Raw genomic sequence first — 19933 nt, forward strand, 5'->3', positions numbered from 1 at the left:
TTTTAATGCTTTGTGCGCAACTGCCACTTTCATAAAGCAGCATTTTGATCAGAAAGCAAGATTTCATAATGGCTTGTGAGATATTGCACCGCAAAACTGTCTGATGCCACCGAGGGGTGCTGGGAGGACAAAACCCGGAAGTGGCAGGCTGGCTTTATCCCAAAAGTCGTAGCATTCAAGCAGCGTTAAGGAGCATTTTTTATGGGTCTAGTTACATAAACCTCTATTTTGGGGGACTCCACTGAGCTGTAATGTATAAATGATAGGCAGGGTTAGGCGATGGGTCCTCTTAAAGCGCTTAACGATTCAAAAAATCTGACAAAAAAAAAGAAAAAAAAAAAAAAAGATAACTGGGATCTAGAAGACGTCCATCTGCACAGCGCATCTTTACCCAACTTGCAGTTAGGAAAAAAAAAAAATCAGTAAGGCCTCTGCTGCGTTTCAATCCCCCAGCAAATCCTTTCTCTCTGCTTAGCCTGGATTTTCTATGTCCTGAAAACTGGAAGCAACTCTCATGGCAAAGACTGTGATGTCATAATACTGAATTAGCAGAGAGGATGCCGTGTAAGAGCCCGTTCAGGGAAGGCATTGGGGGAAGGTAAGTTCCTGACGCCATAGTCATGCCCCCTTTTATCCATTCGTAGTTACAGCGATTCTTCAGGCTCCCTTTATTAAGACTTATCTCAGTCTAAAGGTCCTCCAATGCCCTTTCAACAACTTTCGACACCCGTTTTCCCCGGCTTACCAATATACACGAATGTTCAGCTCGGCAAAGTATTCATGCGTTTAGAGAGTCAAGCCACAGCCAGACAACTCCTGCACTGACATTCAATGTCATTCATTCTTCCTTCCCTTGACATTACCGGTCAGGAAAAAGTTGAGCCCTCAAGCGATAGTGAATAACCTGTAATTTTGGTAGACCCCCTTTAAGCATCCCTGAACAGAGGTTTTCCCTGTATATCAGGCTACCTTGGTAACTCTACCAGCTACCAATGACATAGGACAACTTTTACGAAATACAGCATGCATCCGAGATCATACTCACTAGTGCCATCTGGGTGTGGTTCCAGAGGGAAAAAGCCACGCTGGCTGCTGAAGCTTTGACTCAGTTCTTCGACTTGCATTGGGTAAAAAGTCTCTTCTGGGGCAGACACTTTATGACTTGGTTGGTTATTGCTCACCAGGTTCTCTTGATATGCAGAAGGGATTGTAAATTCATGTCTGTGTCCTTGGAAAAACACTTTGGATATAGGACTGAGGTTAGGAATAGTTAATGGAGTGTGATCTAGGCTAGAGTGAGTAGCGGGGTTACTATACTCCTTCAACTGGCTGCTGCCACCGATGGTGATCCGATTGGCATCATTTTGGGTTTGGACAGTAGTAGAGTTTCTTAGGTTTGGGGGTTGTTTACCACCATTAGTAAAAGGATATGCACCTGAGCTATTGAACTGGGTATTGACAGTATGGCTTACGATGGCTTTTTCTGTTAAAGGCATTTGTTGGCCCCTTCCCATCAATGCCTGATGGATTCCATCTAATTGGAGGCTGCTACTATCTTTTGGCATAATCATCTGATTTCTTATCATTGAGTGACCACTGGTGTTCTTGCTTTGGTCAGTCCCAATAGTATTAAAGTTGGTCATCTTTGGGTATAACAAATTTTGGCACTTATCCAATACTAACTGATCATAGGGTTCCCTCATATGTTGGCCAGCAATATACTTTCTTATCGTTTCACTAGCTAGAACTTCCTGGAGGGTTTGGAGATCACCGGCCTTAAAAGTACCACTATTATATAGACTGGTGGCGTCTTCTGCTCTTGGGGTTTTGCCTAATGGAATATTGCTACTCAATTTGATATCACTTGGAGCAGCTTGCACCCCAGGTTTGCTACCGATAACGTCTTGGTTACTCATGTGTGCTCCATCTCCCATAAATCTGAGACTTGGTTCCTTTACAGGACTTGACGCAGTGATGCTTTGGCTTTTGTTATCCATAATTCGGCTGAAGTTAATCAAGTCTGAGCCACTGCTATCTGTAAGATTTCTACTATCGACCTGTTTGCTTCCTTGCCCATCTTCTACATGTTGGCTACCACAGGTGGTGATCTGTAGGCCACCCCTCTGAATTTGTCCATCAGTCTCTTTATGGGAGTCAGTACTTTTTTTCAGGTGTCGGTTGGCAATTCCAGTCCGGTTGCCAGTTCCAACTATCCCTTGCGTTGCATGGACACTGGTCTCTTCACCGTAGACGCCTTCTCTCATTAGTTGGGAGGTCCACTGTTCAGAAGTCTCTGTCTGCTGATAGGGTACAACACTCGAGAAGCTCTCAGAGGGAACCTATGTAAAGTCATGAAAGCACAGCTTTATGGCCTTTAAGCATTATGTTGGGGCATAAAATTAAGTTAAATATTCCCAAAGCAAGAGGAGATCGTTTCATAAATGCTTGCTTCAACATTTCAAAACAACAAGACTGCTAGTGGAAGTAGTGCGGTCCCACAGCAGCACAGAGTACATCAAAAGATGTACGGGATGGGGCAAGAAAGGCAATGCAGACAGGTGGGAAGTATCAGTGTCATTCTTCTAGAAAGGGCTCAGACCTTGGCAGTGAGAACCTGGAGCGCCTGACTCCAATGACTCTTCATAACGTCCTGAAGCTGGGACAGCATTTCTGCTCTCTCACTCTCCAACCGGCGAAGGGACCGAGACAGCTCTTGACAGCGTTCCTCTGAGCGCGAGAACCTTCAATTAAAAAAAAAGGGAAAGGGCTTTAAATTTCATAGGTTAGGAGCCTGCCTTACAGTGTGGGCGCACTCTGATACAACGTATGTTCATGTGATAGCCAATGTTAGAACTAAAGTACAAATCACTTTATTTACCTAAAATGATGTTTTGGTGCTGAAAGATCCCTATAGATGTGACAGCAATTAGGAGTCTCCCTTTTTCTAATTTGTGGTCCAATGAATGTTGCCAAGTGAAGTCAGTGGAGTTCAAGATGGAACACAGGCAGTGGAGGAACGGAATGACTTATACTGACCATAGAAAGCTATGGAGAAGGGAAAGCAGAAGGAAACTGCTGCAGAGGGAGAGAGGGACTCACCCAGATGTGCTGCTGCAACTAATGGTGTTTTACTGTGTCTGACAGCTACTAAAAAAAGCACATCTACACTGCTCAGTGTACTGCTGTATAATGTCATCATAATGCTGTTACTTATAAAAGTCTTCTAAAGAGAGTTGGAGAAGAGATTTTGGTCCCCATTTGTACAGTGCATGGGAAAAGTCTTAGTAGCAAATTTATACCTAGACTCACCAGCTCATAGATAGAGAAGAGATCCTGCTCTCCTGTGTGTGCAGTGTATGGAGACATCATAACAGCACTCTACACCCACCAGCTCAGAGATAGAGAAGAGATCCTGCTCCCCTATGTGTGCAGTGTATGGAGACATCATAGCAGCAGTCTACACCCACCAGCTCAGAGAGAGAGAAGAGATCCTGCTCTCCTATGTTTACAGTGTAAAGACACCATAGCAGCAGTCTACACCCACCAGCTCAGAGATAGAGAAGAGATCCTGCTCTCCTATGTGTGCAGTGTATGGAGACATCATAGCAGCAGTCTACACCCACCAGCTCAGAGATAGAGAAGAGATCCTGCTCCCCTACATGTGCAGTGTATGGAGACATCATAGCAACAGTCTACACCCACCAGCTCAGAGATAGAGAAGAGATCCTGCTCTCCTGTCTGTGCAGTGTATAAAGACATCATAGCAGAAGTCTACACCCACCAGCTCAGAGATAGAGAAAAGATCCTGCTCTCCTATGTTTACAGTGTAAAGACACCATAGCAGCAGTCTACACCCACCAGCTCAGAGATAGAGAAGAGATCCTGCTCTCCTATGTGTGCAGTGTATGGAGGCATCACAGCAGCAGTCTACACCCACCAGCTCAGAGATAGAGAAGAGATCCTGCTCTCCTATGTGTGCAGTGTATGGAGACATCATAGCAGCAGTCTACACCCACCAGCTCAGAGATAGAGAAGAGATCCTGCTCTCCTATATGTGTAGTGTGTGGAGACATCATAGCAGCAGTCTACACCCACCAGCTCAGAGATAGAGAAGAGATCCTGCTCCCCTACATGTGCAGTGTATGGAGACATCATAGCAACAGTCTACACCCACCAGCTCAGAGATAGAGAAGAGATTCTGCTCTCCTGTGTGTGCAGTGTATAAAGACATCATAGCAGAAGTCTACACCCACCAGCTCAGAGATAGAGAAAAGATCCTGCTCTCCTATGTTTACAGTGTAAAGACACCATAGCAGCAGTCTACACCCACCAGCTCAGAGATAGAGAAGAGATCCTGCTCTCCTATGTGTGCAGTGTATGGAGACATCAGAGCAGCAGTCTACACCCACCAGCTCAGTGATAGAAAAGAAATCCTATTTCCCTATTATGCAGTGTATGGAGACATCATAGCAGTTAATCTACACCCATCAACTCTGACAGTCAGGGAAGAGAATCTGCTCCACTACGTATGGAGTGTATGGAAAAAAATCATAGCAGACGTCTATACCCACCAGCTCAGGGAAGATTGAGAATCAGAGAGTCAAAAAGAGGAAAGCTATTGAAAAAAAAGCATGATATAAGCAATATAATAGGCAAATATAGTGTTATCCCTCAAAAAAGTACAACAGTTTATTCTGTGCATGTACACTTTAAAGATACGGGGCCTAATGGCCCTTTTACATGGGCCGACAGGCAGGTAAACGACTACACAAGTGCTGAGGTCACCGCTAAGGTCGTCAGCGTTCGTGCAGAGCGTATACATTGAAAGTCTTCACCGCTGGATCGCGGGCTCCTCACCCAAAGCTTCACCCCCTATGAGGAGCTGGGAGTGTTTACACAAAACGACAAGCCTGCGGATCCAGGGATGGTTTTTAAGCTGATTGAAAAGTCAGCTTAACAACCTGTGAACGAAAAGTAGCGATTTTTCTGCATTTACACTGAACGATTATCATTTATAATGACAAGATAACCATGACAGAACAGTAACAGGCGATGAACTCACTTGAGTTCGAGGTCCATGGCAATGTCTCGGTGTCGCCGTTCTCGCTCCTGTAATTCGGACTTGAACTGGGACATCTGGGCACATAGTTCTGCTTCGTGCTGAGAAGTCAGCTCCAGTAGCTGTTTTCTGAAGGTTGTGAAGCCAGAGTTAAACTTACAGGAATCAGAGAGTTAAACTCTATTTCCTCACTTCCAAGCAGCCCCAGGGTCAGTACCTGTGATGTTCCCTAACCGTGCACAAGTGCTGCGCACTCTCTTCATGAAGCGCACTCAGTCTCTCCGTGATCACTTCTTCCAGCCTCATTTTGTGCTCACTATCAATCCGCACTTTTTCAGATTCGTTTCGTGCCTACAAAGTGGAGGTGTATAAGCAAAGTGAAAGGGGATAGGAGGGGGGGGGGGGGGGGGTAGTGTTAACCGTGCAGAATAATGCCAGTAGAACCTGTAGTTGCAGGCCTCCAACTTGTCATGTAGCCAGTGTGGAGAATGATGATATGTGGCGAGGTATATACTCTACCCAGGTCATACCGATTACCAGTTATTGGCCATGAGGAAGTATTCAGGTAGGTCCTTACCTTCTCCAGGTTGAGCTCCATCTGCAGAGTATCTCTCTCCCTGTGCGATGTCTGCAGCTCATGCTCCAAGCGTCGGACATCTCCCTGCAGGGCGTTGAGAGCCAGCTGTAACTGCTGAGACTTCTGGATCTCCTGCTGAGAGCGTGCCTGCAAGAAGAAGGAGGAGAAAATAAAATCTAGGCCTCAGTCACATGTGCAGATTCCAAGCCTATAACAGTTGTAACATTTTGCACTAGTTTAGCATTCTGAATGCTTAAAAAAAAAAAAGTCATACGTTGTGCCATTTTCCGCACACAGATTCCCGTTGAGGGTAAAACAAACTGACGTATCAATTCTTGGCATGGAAACCACGATGAGCAGCTGCACAGGCAAATTCATGGGTGGATCTGCATCAAAATCTGCAGCGGATCTCCGAGGCTCAGCCTTAAGGCCCTTTTACACACAACGATTATTGCTCAAAAATCGTTCAAACAGTCAAAAATGAGCGATAATCATTACGTGTAAACGTGGGCAGTCATGCGCCATTCATTCATTCGTCGTTTAACTCTGGTTTTTAGAAAGTATATAAATAGTCGTCGGTCTGCATTTGAATGGAATTCGTGCAGTCTTTTGAGAGGTTTGCTAACTTGAGGGGGAAGGGTTTGTTTGCCTTACATACACAATAAGACTCATGCCAGGAGAAGACAAAGGAATCCTGCAGGCCAGATAATCCCTTGCATAAACACACACCCACCTGAGCAAACAAACATTACTGAGTTTACTTGAGCTAATAAGGGAAATAGAGATGATTGAAAGGCATTATCGGTACATGTAATTTTATGCAAAAATGTCATGAATTCGTTCAGTCGCTTGGCCGTTTTAGCGATAATCGCTGAGTGTAAAAGGGCCTTTAGAGTTGTGCCATGGATGAAACTGTCAGATTCATATTGAAAAAATCTGACGTGGAACTTCAGAAAGTGTACGGCTATCATTGGCACTCTATAGGCACACACGGGTTTTCTTCCAACAGAGAAGCCTAAGAGAAAAACACCACAAAAAAGCTAGACATGGAGCACAATGCGACTTTAAAAACATCAATGACCCCAAAAACACATCAGAAGTGAGAAAAATGGTGCCCTTCGCCCCCCAAAATGCAGTTTGTTTATATAAACACACAGTGATCTTGGTTAGTTACTTCTGGCCATCTGAAGCCACCAGCCAGTTTCTCCTCAGATGGTCACATGATGCGAATTCTGAGATCTACTTAGATTTATGTGTTCCCAAATTAAGTCAGTTTCACAGTCTGTGTGATACTGTTACATGGATCTACCACAGAGAGGGAGAGAGAGGCACTCCTATCACAGTACTGATAATCACACAGATTCTGTCACTCAGGTATAATAGAGGAGATCACAGCTCATCTTCCGGACTGTATACTTATGGGCTGTAGCTTATATAGGTGAATATTGAAGGTAATGACAATCAAACTGCCCCCAGCAGATAAAAATGTTATAGCCTCAGCTAATGCTGTGCTGAAGCATCATGGGATACATGTGAAACTGGAAGCAAAAAAAAAAATCTCAGCATCAAGATGGTGACTGATAAGCATCAGACAGGGGCTGCACTGCATGGAAGGGATTGCAAGACATAGAAGAGACCTCCAGAGTGTGACGGGAAATCAGGTGAGGGGGCAGGGATGGAAAATTGTGCTTTACTACTGACCAACAGCAAAAAGTAGGAGGTTTTATTTTGTGCAAAAAGACACCAGAAATAAGGTCTGAGAGAGCAATCTACACAAATGTAGCATTTTTGTAACAGAAAAAATAAAAAGTGTCCTAGCAGATTTAGGGCTTCTATGGGAACGCATGCACGACGGTCTGAAAGAGTCCGTTTTTGTGCCACTTGCCAACTTCACCAGGGGGCAGCGCAGGACCGAGAGAACTGGAGAGTATAAAAAGTACAACCCACCCCCCACCGGCTTCCTATAACCTTCCCAAACAGCAGCATCACTCAGTTTATAGGGATGTTTGGAGGTGATGTGTTCCCTTTAAACATAGTACATAAGGCTGAACAAATACATCTGTCCATCCAGTTCGGTCTATTATCCTGCAATGTTGATCCAGAGAAAAGGCAAAAAAAAAAAACATGAGCTAGAAGTCAATTTGGCTAATCTTAGGAAAAACTGGCCTAACTTCTCAATTCCAAATCTAGAAGTCAGAGTACCTATATTACATGACATCCCATCGCCAGTGACCATGATGTGTATTATTAAAGGTGAACTCTCTCTGAGTAATTGCCTGATCTGAGGGGGTAGCAGCTGTGTCACCCCAATCATGGTGGATATCCCCTAAGGGCATTACCAATACCGAACATGATGACTGCAGCGGAGCCGTGGGGAGGGGGGTACTATTCTACAACGAAGTCTAGCAGGCTTGTATGTGCACAACATCTGGGGACCTTCAAGATACGAAAGTGCCCTCTACAAAGAGAAGATATATCTAGCAGAGGATTCTGGGACATGGGGTTACCTTCTCCTCCTCCAGTTCTCTCATCCCCCGCTCCTCCACCCGTCTGCACTCTTCCTGCAGCTCCTGCTCCCTCTCCTCCCAGGAGCTCTGCTGCTCCTGCATACGCTGCTGCAACGCCTCCAGTTCTCGGCTTCCTTGCTCTCTGGCTTCCTCCTCCGCTTCCAGCTCTTCCTGCAGCCGAGACACTCGAGCCGTCTGCTCATCAGCCTGAAGGAAGAACATCGACCAATCACACTAGATGTAGAGGCATTGGGCAGTTAGTGTGGCAGTAACTGAGCCCTTACCAGTCCCTGCAGCTCTATCTGCTGCTCCTTGGTGGCATTCTTCTCCCGCTCCAACGACTCCAGAGCCGCAGCCAGTTCCTGTCCCACTCGTGTCACGGTCTGGGGCATATGGGAGATTAGGAGTGAAGAATAACAGACAGTGGTGGCACAGCGGACACAAGTCCTTCCCTTCAGTTAAGCAGTTAGGCCCGTCATATGGGCGGATTTTCTGTTTGTACGCAGTCCATATTTTTCACTGATTGAATACAGACAGAATACAGACCCTCTGAATTAATAAGTATTCAAAGGGGAGGTTTTTCGTTTTTCTTACGTGGCCCAATGTTGTGCATAAAAAAAATAATTCTTTTTTAATCTTCTTTTAGCATCTCTTATTTTTCTCCATATTCAAAGACCAAAATTGCCCATTAACGTCTACAGGTGCAAAAAGCGACCCCCCCCCCCCCCCCCCCCCCCCCAACCACGGAATACCTACTGATATGTGTGTTCACTGCAGGTTTCTTTGTGCAGAATGTCTTCTGTGGGTTATACCAATAGTGCTAACACTTGGGCCTCCTCAGCTTACCCTCTTACAGATTCCCTTTAACCCGTTGAGGACAAGGCTCTTTTTTTTTTTTCCTATTTATTTTTGGTTTCTTCTCCCCACTCTCAAAAAACCCAACTCTTATTTGCCCATCGACGTGGACCGTCCAGCCCTCAGACAGCTGCCTGAGGTACCAGATAATGTGCCGGAAACTTACAAATATCTAAGTGGAGTGAAATGGGAGAAAAAGCAGCCATTATAGCATCGCGTGTGTGGAAGGTGGGGGGAGGGGTGATCTTGCTTTTACAGGGCACACATTGCAGCAGAGAGGACACGATAACTTTATTTATGGGTCAGAATGAATACTTTTAAGAAAATGATCAATCATTAAAAAAAATGGTTTTCTGCCTCCATCTTCTGTCCGCCATAACTTTTTTATATGTCCGTCTGCACAGTTGTGCGGGGTGTCCTTTTTGTGGTGTCTATTGGTACCATTTCGAAGTACATACGACTTTTTGATGGCTTTTTATTACAATTTTTCTTGGAGTCAGGGTGACAAAAAAAAAAGTATAATTCTGTCGTTGTGTAATTTTGTTCCTGCTGATGTCCCCCGTGTGGGATGAATAATGTGTTACTTTCATATACGGATTGTAGCGGATGTGGGGAATGTCAGCTGTCAAAGACAGCCGGCCCGTGCATAATATGTAGCGGGATTGGCTCCTGAGCCTACTCCATACAAACCCCAAAAGCCCAGGACATAGATATATAGCCTGAGGCGTGAAGCGTTTAAAGGGAACCTGCCATGTCCTCAGTCAGTGGAGCCGGCTGCATAGCTTTGGAACTGTGGACCCGCTGACTGTCACAGATTTTCTTGTCTCCGTACATTTAGCTCCTGGCGCTTCGAATCTCTCTAGTAGGCGGTCTCCACTGTTCACTCTCAATGTAAGACATCAGATTTAACTGACAGTGAGCAAAGTAGACCGCCGACTTGACAGATTCAAAGCGTCAGGAGCTGAATCCGACAAGACTTGGTAAGGTGGAATGAGGGGGCCAAGGTAAATCTGTCAGCAGGACCACAGTTGCAAGGCTATGCAGCCGGCCCTGCTGACCCGAGGGCCTGACAGGTTAGCTTTGAAGAGATATTCCATGACAAGTGACCTAGATGTCTGTACCTCTCAAATTGAAGCAACTCTTCGGGCCTGGAGTAACAAAGATGGCTGAACCGCTTCTCTGACGCACACTGCGAGAAGTATGCATTAGTAGTCTGAGGCCCCTTTCACACAGAACAATAAATCGTTCGCATGAGAGATGACAGAGTTCGCTCGTGCAGCCCGTTCATACAGGCAGATAAATTGTTCGCAAATGCGTTGGCAGATCATTGAGTGATTTACATTCCCTGTACAACGATCGCCGTTCACAAGCAACGACGCGCAAATGAGCAAAAACGAGTTGTATAAAATGGACGAACGAGAAGCAAATGAATTATCATTCGTCATTCAATCATTGTCCGTGGTTACACTGAATGATTAGCGGTCACATTCACCCGATCCAACGGTTTTTTTAAACGGTCATCATTCTGTGTAAGAGGACCCCAAGGCCTCCTTCACAAGGCAGTCGGCAAAGCGATGAGCTGCGCTAAATGTCACAAAATAGAAAAGACTCGGCTCAAAAATGAATCGAGCGTCTGTCCGGGAGGCTCCACTGAAAACAATGGAAGCGTTATACCGCGATTAGCGAAGCGCTGAAAACGCTGCGTTAATAGCGGGAAAAAAGTGCCCGTGAGGGAGGCCTACGGCCCCACGTGCTGCTCTGACTGGCCAGTGTTGCTCATGGGGCAGTACTGGGTCATCAAAGCAGCTGTTGTATCTCAGGGGTCTTTTAATGGGTCGACTTGTGAGGCGCAAATGCTGGACAAGACGTCCCAACAATAATCTTTCCTGTGCTTTTACACAGGAATGAGCATCGTTAGTGAATGAAGGCAGAGTGACCTGGATCATCATTCCGAACCGCACCGCAACTGCCTACTTACGCGGCCGAGCCATCCTTCAGTTTTCTGCATGCAGAAGCTGAACGACAAGCAAACAAATTCTCATTAATCATTCATGCATTTATACTGAATAATCATTCAGATTCCCGCTGGATGCGTGTAAAAGGGCCCCCAGACTAATGATGCATGCTAACGCACAGTGTGCATCAGGTCGTCAGAGAAGCTGCTGTGGCCATCTTTGTTCCTCCAGGCCTGGAGGAGTTTTAAATTCTGTGATCTGCTGATGTAAAATGTATAAGTGCCAGCCTGATCATGACCCGGTGTCTGCCACCAAGGAACTAGGGTTAAACGGGTTTATGGTTACCCGTCTGATCACTTGCTACCCTGAGAACATATCTGGTGGCATAATGACATTTATGGATTTGGGCAACCAATGAGAGCAGGGGAGGGTTGGGACATCGACACAAAAATATCGATAGTATCGACTATCGCTGAGCAAACTATCGATTATTGTGAAATATCGGTGGAAACTATCGATAGATCGACTTTTAAATGCTGTATAGAAATAAAGCAGGTCTGGGGTTAATAAAGCAACAATCAGCAAAAAATTATAGATTTCTTTTAAAACTCTAAACCGTTGAATTTATTATTAACTTCTAACTATTAATAACAGGAAAATAAGTTACAAATGAAAATAAAAATGACAGATGAGCCATAGAATTACAATGAGGTCCATGAGAAGAAGGTTTTTATCGTTGGCCCCAATAATCGTTATCGAATGAGCCAAGAAATGGCTCTATGGGCACTGCGTTCGCGTTAGACGCGTTCAGCGCAGCCCTCCATCTTTCATTTAGACAGCACTGCCCACTGCCATGGCGTTAGACGCAAGCATTCAGAGCCTCGTCTAACGCGATGAACAAACGCATGTGGGGGAGGGGCCGAAGACCCCACTATTCTGAGAGTCGTTTAGCCTGGAGCAAACCTTATTGGTCACAAAGAGTCTCCTCACACTTTACAGAAGTTTTAAGAACTTGGTTATAAGTTTCGTGAGCAAAACTACATCCTGTGCCAACACAAGGGAAAGGGCGGAATGTAAAGAAAGAACATCTGGTCACCGGACCACAAGACAAGTCTCTTCTTTACAAAAACTGATATTATATCACTTTAAACTATCGATGTTACCGATATATCAAACAGAATATCGATGAAAGGCATCGCCAAAGCATTAGCGATGTATCGGTATTTCGATGTCCCAGCCTTAGACCAGGGATATCTGCATAACATTGGCCGAGCGTTTGCTCACCTCCTGGTCTCTGGTCCTGGCCTGTTCCATCTCCTCCTTCTCCTGTCTGAGACGATGTGTAGACTCTTCTCTCTGAAGTTCCTGCTGCTTCCACCCCCCGACCACCAAGGCCAGAGTCTGAGGACAGAAAGTCTGTATGAGCCCAGAAGCTTAACAACAGATGCATAGAAGAAAGAATTTGAAAAAAAAAACACACATCTTAAAAGGGAACCCGCATTTTCAGGTGACTTTTCAGAATAAGCTGCTCTGTGTGAACATGAGGAATATTTAACCATTGCATGACTTGTATCCTATATCTATCACCAGTTTCCCCTCTGCAGGCTCCATCACTAACTCAAGTATTCACTGAGCTGGTGGGTGCAGACTGCTGCTATGATGTCTCCATACACTGCACATATAGGAGAGTAGCATCTCTTCTTTATCTCTGAGCTGGTGGGTGTAGACTGCTGCTATGATGTCTCCATACACTGCACACATAGGGGAGCAGGATCTCTTCTCTATCTCTTAGCTGAAGGGTGTAGACTGCTGCTATGATGTCTCCATACACTGCACATATAGGGGAGCAGGATCTCTTCTTCCCTATCTCTGAGCTGGTGGATGTAGACTGCTGCTATGATGTCTCCATACACTGCACACATAGGATAGCAGGATCTCTTCTCCATCTCTGAGCTGGTGGGTGCAGACTGCTGCTATGATGCCTCTATACACTGCGCACACAGGAGAGCAGCATCTCTTCTTTATCTCTGAGCTGGTGGGTGTAGACTGCTGCTATGATGTCTCCATACACTGCACACATAGGAGAGCAGGATCTCTTCTCCATCTCTGAGCTGGTGGGTGCAGACTGCTGCTATGATGCCTCTATACACTGCGCACACAGGAGAGCAGGATCTCTTCTCTATCTCTGAGCTGGTGGGTGTAGACTGCTGCTATGATGTCTCCATACACTGCACATATAGGGGAGCAGGATCTCTTCTCTACCTCTGAGCTGGTGGGTGTAGACTGCTGCTATGATGTCTCCATACACTGCACATATAGGAGAGCAGGATCTCTTCTCTATCTCTGAGCTGGTGGGTGTAGACTGCTGCTATGATGTCTCCATACACTGCACATATAGGAGAGCAGGATCTCTTCTCTATCTCTGAGCTGGTGGGTGTAGACTGCTGCTATGATGTCTCCATACACTGCACACATAGGAGAGCAGGATCTCTTCTCCATCTCTGAGCTGGTGGGTGCAGACTGCTGCTATGATGCCTCTATACACTGCGCACACAGGAGAGCAGGATCTCTTCTCTATCTCTGAGCTGGTGGGTGCAGACTGCTGCTATGATGCCTCTATACACTGCGCACACAGGAGAGCAGGATCTCTTCTCTATCTCTGAGCTGGTGGGTGCAGACTGCTGCTATGATGTCTCCATACACTGCACATATAGGTGAGCAGGATCTCTTCTCTATCTCTGAGCTGGTAGGTGTAGACTGCTGCTATGATGTCTCCATACACTGCATATATAGGGGAGCAGGATCTCTTCTCTATCTCTGAGCTGGTGGGTGTAGACTGCTGCTATGATGTCTCCATACACTGCACATATAGGAGAGCAGGATCTCTTCTCTATCTCTGTGCTGGTGGGTGTAGACTGCTGCTATGATGTTTCCATACACTGCACATATAGGGGAGCAGGATCTCTTCTCTATCTCTGTGCTGGTGGGTGTAGACTGCTGCTATGATGTTTCCATACACTGTACATATAGGAGAGCAGCATCTCTTCTTTATCTCTGAGCTGGTGGGTGTAGACTGCTGCTATGATGTCTCCATACACTGCACACATAGGAGAGCAGGATCTCTTCTCCATCTCGGAGCTGGTGGGTGCAGACTGCTGCTATGATGCCTCTATACACTGCGCACACAGGAGAGCAGGATCTCTTCTCTATCTCTGAGCTGGTGGGTGCAGACTGCTGCTATGATGTCTCCATACACTGCACATATAGGTGAGCAGGATCTCTTCTCTATCTCTGAGCTGGTGGGTGTAGACTGCTGCTATGATGTCTCCATACACTGCACATATAGGGGAGCAGGATCTCTTCTCTATCTCTGAGCTGGTGGGTGTAGACTGCTGCTATGATGTCTCCATACACTGTACACATAGGAGGGCAGGATCTCTTCTCTATCTCTGAGCTGGTGGGTGTAGACTGCTGCTATGATGTCTCCATACACTGTACACATAGGAGGGCAGGATCTCTTCTCTATCTCTGAGCTGGTGGGTGCAGACTGCTGCTATGATGCCTCTATACACTGCGCACACAGGAGAGCAGGATCTCTTCTCTATCTCTGAGCTGGTGGGTGCAGACTGCTGCTATGATGTCTCCATACACTGCGCACATAGGAGAGCAGGATCTCTTCTCTATCTCTGAGCTGGTGGCTGTAGACTGCTGCTGTAATGCCTCTATACACTGCACATATAGGAGAGCAGCATCTCTTCTCTATCTCTGAGCTGGTGGGTGTAGACTGCTGCTATGATGTCTCCATACACTGCACATGTAGGGGAGCAGGATCTCTTCTCTATCTCTGAGCTGGTGGGTGTAGGCTGCTGCTATGATGTCTCCATACACTGTATACATAGGAGACAGGATTTCTTCTCTGTCTCTGAGCTGGTGGGTGCAGACTGCTGCTATGATGTCTCCATACACTGCGCACATAGGAGAGCAGGATCTCTTCTCTATCTCTGAGCTGGTGGGTACAGACTGCTGCTATGATGTCTCCCATACACTGCACATATAGGAGAGCAGGATCTCTTCTCTATCTCTTAGCTGAAGGGTGTAGACTGCTGCTATGATGTCTCCATACACTGCACACACATGAGAGCAGGATCTCTTCTCTATCTCTGAGCTGGTGGGTGCAGACTGCTGCTGTTATGTCTCCATACACTGCACACAGAGAAGAGATCCTGCTCCCCTATCTATGAGCTGGTGGGTGTAGACAGCTGCTGTGATGTCTCCATACACTGTGCAGTGGCCTGCAAAGATACTGCATGCCTGGCCTCATTGAGGGCAATTCCGGGCAGTTACACAGTGTACAGAGCTGAACTAGCTCCAGTTGCTTCGGCTCGGAAAAAACAGCTGATCGGTGGGGCCCCTGACGATCTGATGCTGATGACCCCGACGATCTGATGCTGATGACCCCGACGATCTGATGCTGATGACCCCGACGATCTGATGCTGATGACCCCGACGATCTGATGCTGATGACCCCGACGATCTGATGCTGATGACCCCGACGATCTGATGCTGATGACCGATTCTAAAGAAAGGTTATCACTTAAAAAAAAAGCCTGAAATATCCTTTTAAATAATGACATTTGACCGTCAACCACAATCAGCGGTCATACTCTTAATTCTCTTCGCGAGACAGACAATACTTGACGCAGAATCCGCACTGGGTTCTCCGCACATTGGATGAAGCCATTCCATGTGGGGATCCGCAGCAGCCGATATGCAAATCCAACACAGATTTCATATTGTGAACGTACCATAAAGGGCACAGACTGTAAGCACAAACCGCATCCACGGCACGGCTGGAGTACACAGTGGGACAACAAGGGGGCACACTCATACTTATTTTGGTGCTTAGTGATTTCACCACAAGCAAGTTGCAGACCTCCATGTATTCCCTCAGCTCCATTGTCACACTGCCAACAGGAGCAACTCGTTCTTAATGCAACTGCCTAATGACTATAGACACAATCAGTCGGCACTTCCCGTGGTGGTCATGTGACTGCAGAGCCTCCATCAGCCATACATGCAGTGGTATAAGGTCACCTGGTCCAGCTGCTGGATCATACTGTCCTTCCGGCGGTCAGCCGCCAGCATCACCGACACCCTCTGCTGGAGCTCAAGCATCTCGTTCTGGAGGTTCTGGATGTGCCGTTCCAGGTGCTGCGGAGGGAGACACAGACTGCCATGTGGGGGAGGCGTTTGGTAAGGTGCTGGGTGGGGGGAGGGGATGCCGGGTAATTAGAAGAAAGCTGAGCTGGTTTTAATTTGGACAGTCCCCACGTGATGCATTAACAGGATTACATCACACAGAGGCTTAACTGCTGATCCAGAGTCACGACAGATGACGGAGAGTCACTGAGGGAGATCTGGAGGGGAGGAGGTGGAGGAACGGGGTCCAAGGGGTTGGCCCACACAGGAGAGCCAGGAGCCACCTTACAGATATTGCCGAGAGGGGTGGAATAGTAGGTGGGGGCAGGTACAAAGAGAGAGGCAGAAGAGGGGGTTGAAGGCTGAGGCAAAGAGAGGGAAGGAAGAAGGCTGGTCACAGAAAAAAGAGGGGCAGAAGAGGTAGAAAAGGTAAAGGAATAGGTAGACAGTAGAGACAGAGAGAGGCGGAAGAGCGGGCCTGTGGCAGCAAAAAAGGGGGCTGGAGAGGGGGTGGGCAGCGTAGGAAAAAGAGGGATGAAGAGTAGATAGAGACAAAGAGGGGTGGAAGAAGGGAGGGACGGGCGGCAGGGGCTAAAGTGGGACGGAAGAGTGGGTAGAGACAAAGAGAGAGGTGGAGGAAGGGCAGGTGGTGGGGCAAAGTGAGAGGTGGAAGAGTGGTGCTGAGACAAGGCAGAGACAAGTAGAGGGGTGCAAGAGGGGATGGGCGGCAGGGGCAAAAAGTGGCTTGAAGGCAAGTGTAAGGAAAGGGGTGTAGGGATGCAAGTGTGGACCAGAGGCAAAAAGAAGCACAAAAGGGGGCAGGCGGCAGAGGCAAAGACAGCAGGAGTTATGGGCAAAGAGAGTAAAATGAGAAGAAACACAAAAGCAGAGACTCTGCCAGAGCGATGGAATAAACACAGCAAACCTCTACAGACGGGGGCCGGGTCTGGACAGGATTACCTTGCGTCGCGCCGTCTCTTTCTCCAGAGTTTCTCTCAGCTGTAGGTCAGGCAGAGGAGCGTTGTACAGTGTGGAATAACGAGGGAAGAGCCCCTCTAAGCCAGCTAGAGACAAGGGTGGGGAGAGGTCCTGATCAGGACGGGCACTACGAGAGAGCAGAGAACAGCACATAACTCAAGTAATCAGCGGGATACAAGTATCATTCAACTAAGGGCACAAGATGCATTCCTTCCACTGGAGTAGCAGGCGGGTTCCTCAGTGGTACATGACTGACACCGGAAACATTCAGATGCACAGTACCAGTCAGCTGTATAGAAAGGGGGGGGGTGGAAGTAATTCTCTACTGTGCATATGGAGAAAATAATGTGCCCGGCCCTGACCCCACGTCTGCAAAGGACAGTGTAGGGGAGAAAGAACAAAAAGCGCAACAATGATACTACTGAGCAGTGAAATAACATCCACATGTCGGATGAATCCAGATTTACGTTACTCCGTGCTGATGGAAGGGTCAACAACTGGCGCAACTAGTAGGAATCGATGACCCCTTCCTGTTCAGAAGCGTGTGAGGAGCGTCATGTAATTATGTGGCAACTATAAAAGCTTCCTGTCCGCGGGGGCCGGTATTCCTGCAGAACAACTTTAACACCTAGTAGAATCTACCCCATGACGAACTGAAGGTCAAAGGAGTCCAACCTGCTACTAGATGGGGACTGCAGTAAACTGGCCAATCACTGCGGCGCACACTTGCCATCGGTGGATGGCTGCGCTGTACCTGAGGAGGGTGCTTGTGGCGTCGCTCTGCTGCTCCAGTCTCTTCTCCTGCGCCTCTCCTGCAAAGTACAATCAGCTGAAATGAAGCCGCCTATGGTTTACCTCCATGTCGCCTGGTCCTCGTTCTACTCACCATATGGGGGCGCTGTGCTGTGCAGGGTGAGCATGTTCTTCAGGTGGCATCGCAGGGACTCCATCTGGGAGATGTACGGCAACGGCTCCTGTACAGCAGACATCACAAGCTGCGTCAAACAAAACCCAATTCCGGCATGCATTTATTACCCCATGTGCAGGACACGTAATGCGTTACTTGGCTGGATCAGCCTTTCACGGACGCAGGAACACCAAAGGTTTGTTTTTTATTGCATTGACTTCTTTTTCTATTATTGCTTTACATTTTTTTATTATAAATATGGGAAAATGGTAGATTTTTAAAACTTTTACTTTTTTAAAACTATTTTCTTTTACTCCCCATAGGGGGGACTTCAACTTACAATGATCTGATCCCTCCTGCAGTATAACATAATACCAGAGTATTACATTATATCACGATCTCACAGGCAATCAACCACGGCAGCGCCGGGGGGCCTGCAGAAGCCCCAGGCTGCCATGACAACCGAACAGCACCTCACAACTGCCTCACCAGGGTATCATTCAGGACACCTGTACTCGGACTGGGGGATATAAAATGCATACATGCTGAGTGCGGCTGCTGCCGATGGGCGTCCGCTATAAGAAATAGCCGGCATTGTATGCAGCGGGATCGTACTTCATCATTAAGGGGTTAAGGGTGCGTTCACATGTAACAGAAATGAGGCAGATTTTCCACCAAACCGCAATAAAAAAAGTCACATCAAAAGATGCGCCATTACTGTGGCTTTGATGTGGATCCGCCGCAGACTTCACCCCTTCAACGGTCCACGATGAAATCTGCTACAGATTCCTAACAAACACCACATCAATCACGATGCAGATTGCCGGCCGTGAAAAATCGGCACTATTTCAGATACGAGCGAACAAACCCTTAGTGTGAGTGAGGAAGCACTGCAACCTTCCGCTACAGAAACCTCTGCTTGTTGTCAGTGAATAGACAGAAGACTCTCCAGCCGTGGGGACCAACATCTCCAGAAGCACGAACACGATCCGATAACCGCAGCACCGCCATATGAACAACCGCTGGAAGAACGTGGCGGTAGAGACATAATCAGGCGAAGAACAGCAGCACCATCTAGTGGCGGCAAGAGGAACATACAATATGAGGGGCTGCTGATAAGTCTTTGGCTTTGTGTTCTTTTTGTTTCTATGGTAATGAATGTTACATCACATGAAAATCTTATGTGTCTAATATATGTTTTCATAATGTTGTGTTTGTAGCTTATGGCACCAGTGATCTCGGCACGCGGGAAAACAAAATGGCGGAGTCTAAGGCGATATTCACAGCAAATGAGAGCAGAGGAGTGATAAGATCCTTGTTTCTGCAAGGAAAGTCGGCGGAGGATATTCATGTGCCCTGTGATCAATGCCCTTCATATTCTACAGTTAGGAACTGGGTTGCCAAATTTAAAACGGGCCACTTCAGCACCAATGATGAGGAACGTTCTGGACGACCGAGAGAGATTGTTGTTCCGGAGATCGTCGATGCTGCGCACAACCTCATACTGGAGAATCGGCCAATTTCAGCTAAAGGAATAGCAGACATCATGGGGGTTTATGGTGAACGTGTTTGTCTCATTATCCATGAAGAAGCGATCTGTAAAGTGGGTCCCCGAATGTTTGACAACAGATAAGAAGAGCATGCGAGTGAAGACTTCCCGGTCCATTTGTCAGCGTTTCCGGACTGATAAGAACTTCCTGGATGGACTGGTCACTATGGATGAGACCTGGATTTATTTGTATGACCCTGAAACCAAGGAGCAGTCAGAGTGGAGGCACAGGGGTTCTCAGCCACTGAGGTGATGGCATCTGTGTACAGATATATACGGCCACCACTAGGGGGAGCAGTCAGAGAGTGGAGGCCCAGTGGTTCTCAGCCAATAAGGTGATGGCGTCT

The 19933-nt window shown here is 47.0% G+C and overlaps 1 protein-coding gene across 4 annotated transcripts in view; it reads right to left on the reverse strand.

Moving 5' to 3' along the window:
• The window catches only part of CNTROB (centrobin, centriole duplication and spindle assembly protein), a 30852-nt gene that overhangs the window by 3860 nt on the left and 7059 nt on the right, over positions 1 to 19933 (reverse strand). For all 4 annotated transcript variants that reach the window (XM_066593807.1, XM_066593808.1, XM_066593806.1 and 1 more), the window contains 12 exons: positions 18017 to 18104; positions 17885 to 17942; positions 17113 to 17257; positions 16048 to 16164; positions 12238 to 12354; positions 8428 to 8526; positions 8144 to 8350; positions 5637 to 5783; positions 5277 to 5410; positions 5063 to 5188; positions 2600 to 2741; positions 1046 to 2339 (listed from right to left, as the gene is read on the reverse strand). In XM_066593807.1, coding sequence (XP_066449904.1) covers positions 1046 to 2339; positions 2600 to 2741; positions 5063 to 5188; positions 5277 to 5410; positions 5637 to 5783; positions 8144 to 8350; positions 8428 to 8526; positions 12238 to 12354; positions 16048 to 16164; positions 17113 to 17257; positions 17885 to 17942; positions 18017 to 18104 — 2674 coding nt within the window. The remainder of the gene's footprint in view (positions 1 to 1045; positions 2340 to 2599; positions 2742 to 5062; positions 5189 to 5276; positions 5411 to 5636; positions 5784 to 8143; positions 8351 to 8427; positions 8527 to 12237; positions 12355 to 16047; positions 16165 to 17112; positions 17258 to 17884; positions 17943 to 18016; positions 18105 to 19933) is intronic.

This window comes from Eleutherodactylus coqui, chromosome 2, assembly GCF_035609145.1.
Source record: "Eleutherodactylus coqui strain aEleCoq1 chromosome 2, aEleCoq1.hap1, whole genome shotgun sequence".
Classification (NCBI taxonomy): domain Eukaryota; kingdom Metazoa; phylum Chordata; class Amphibia; order Anura; family Eleutherodactylidae; genus Eleutherodactylus; species Eleutherodactylus coqui.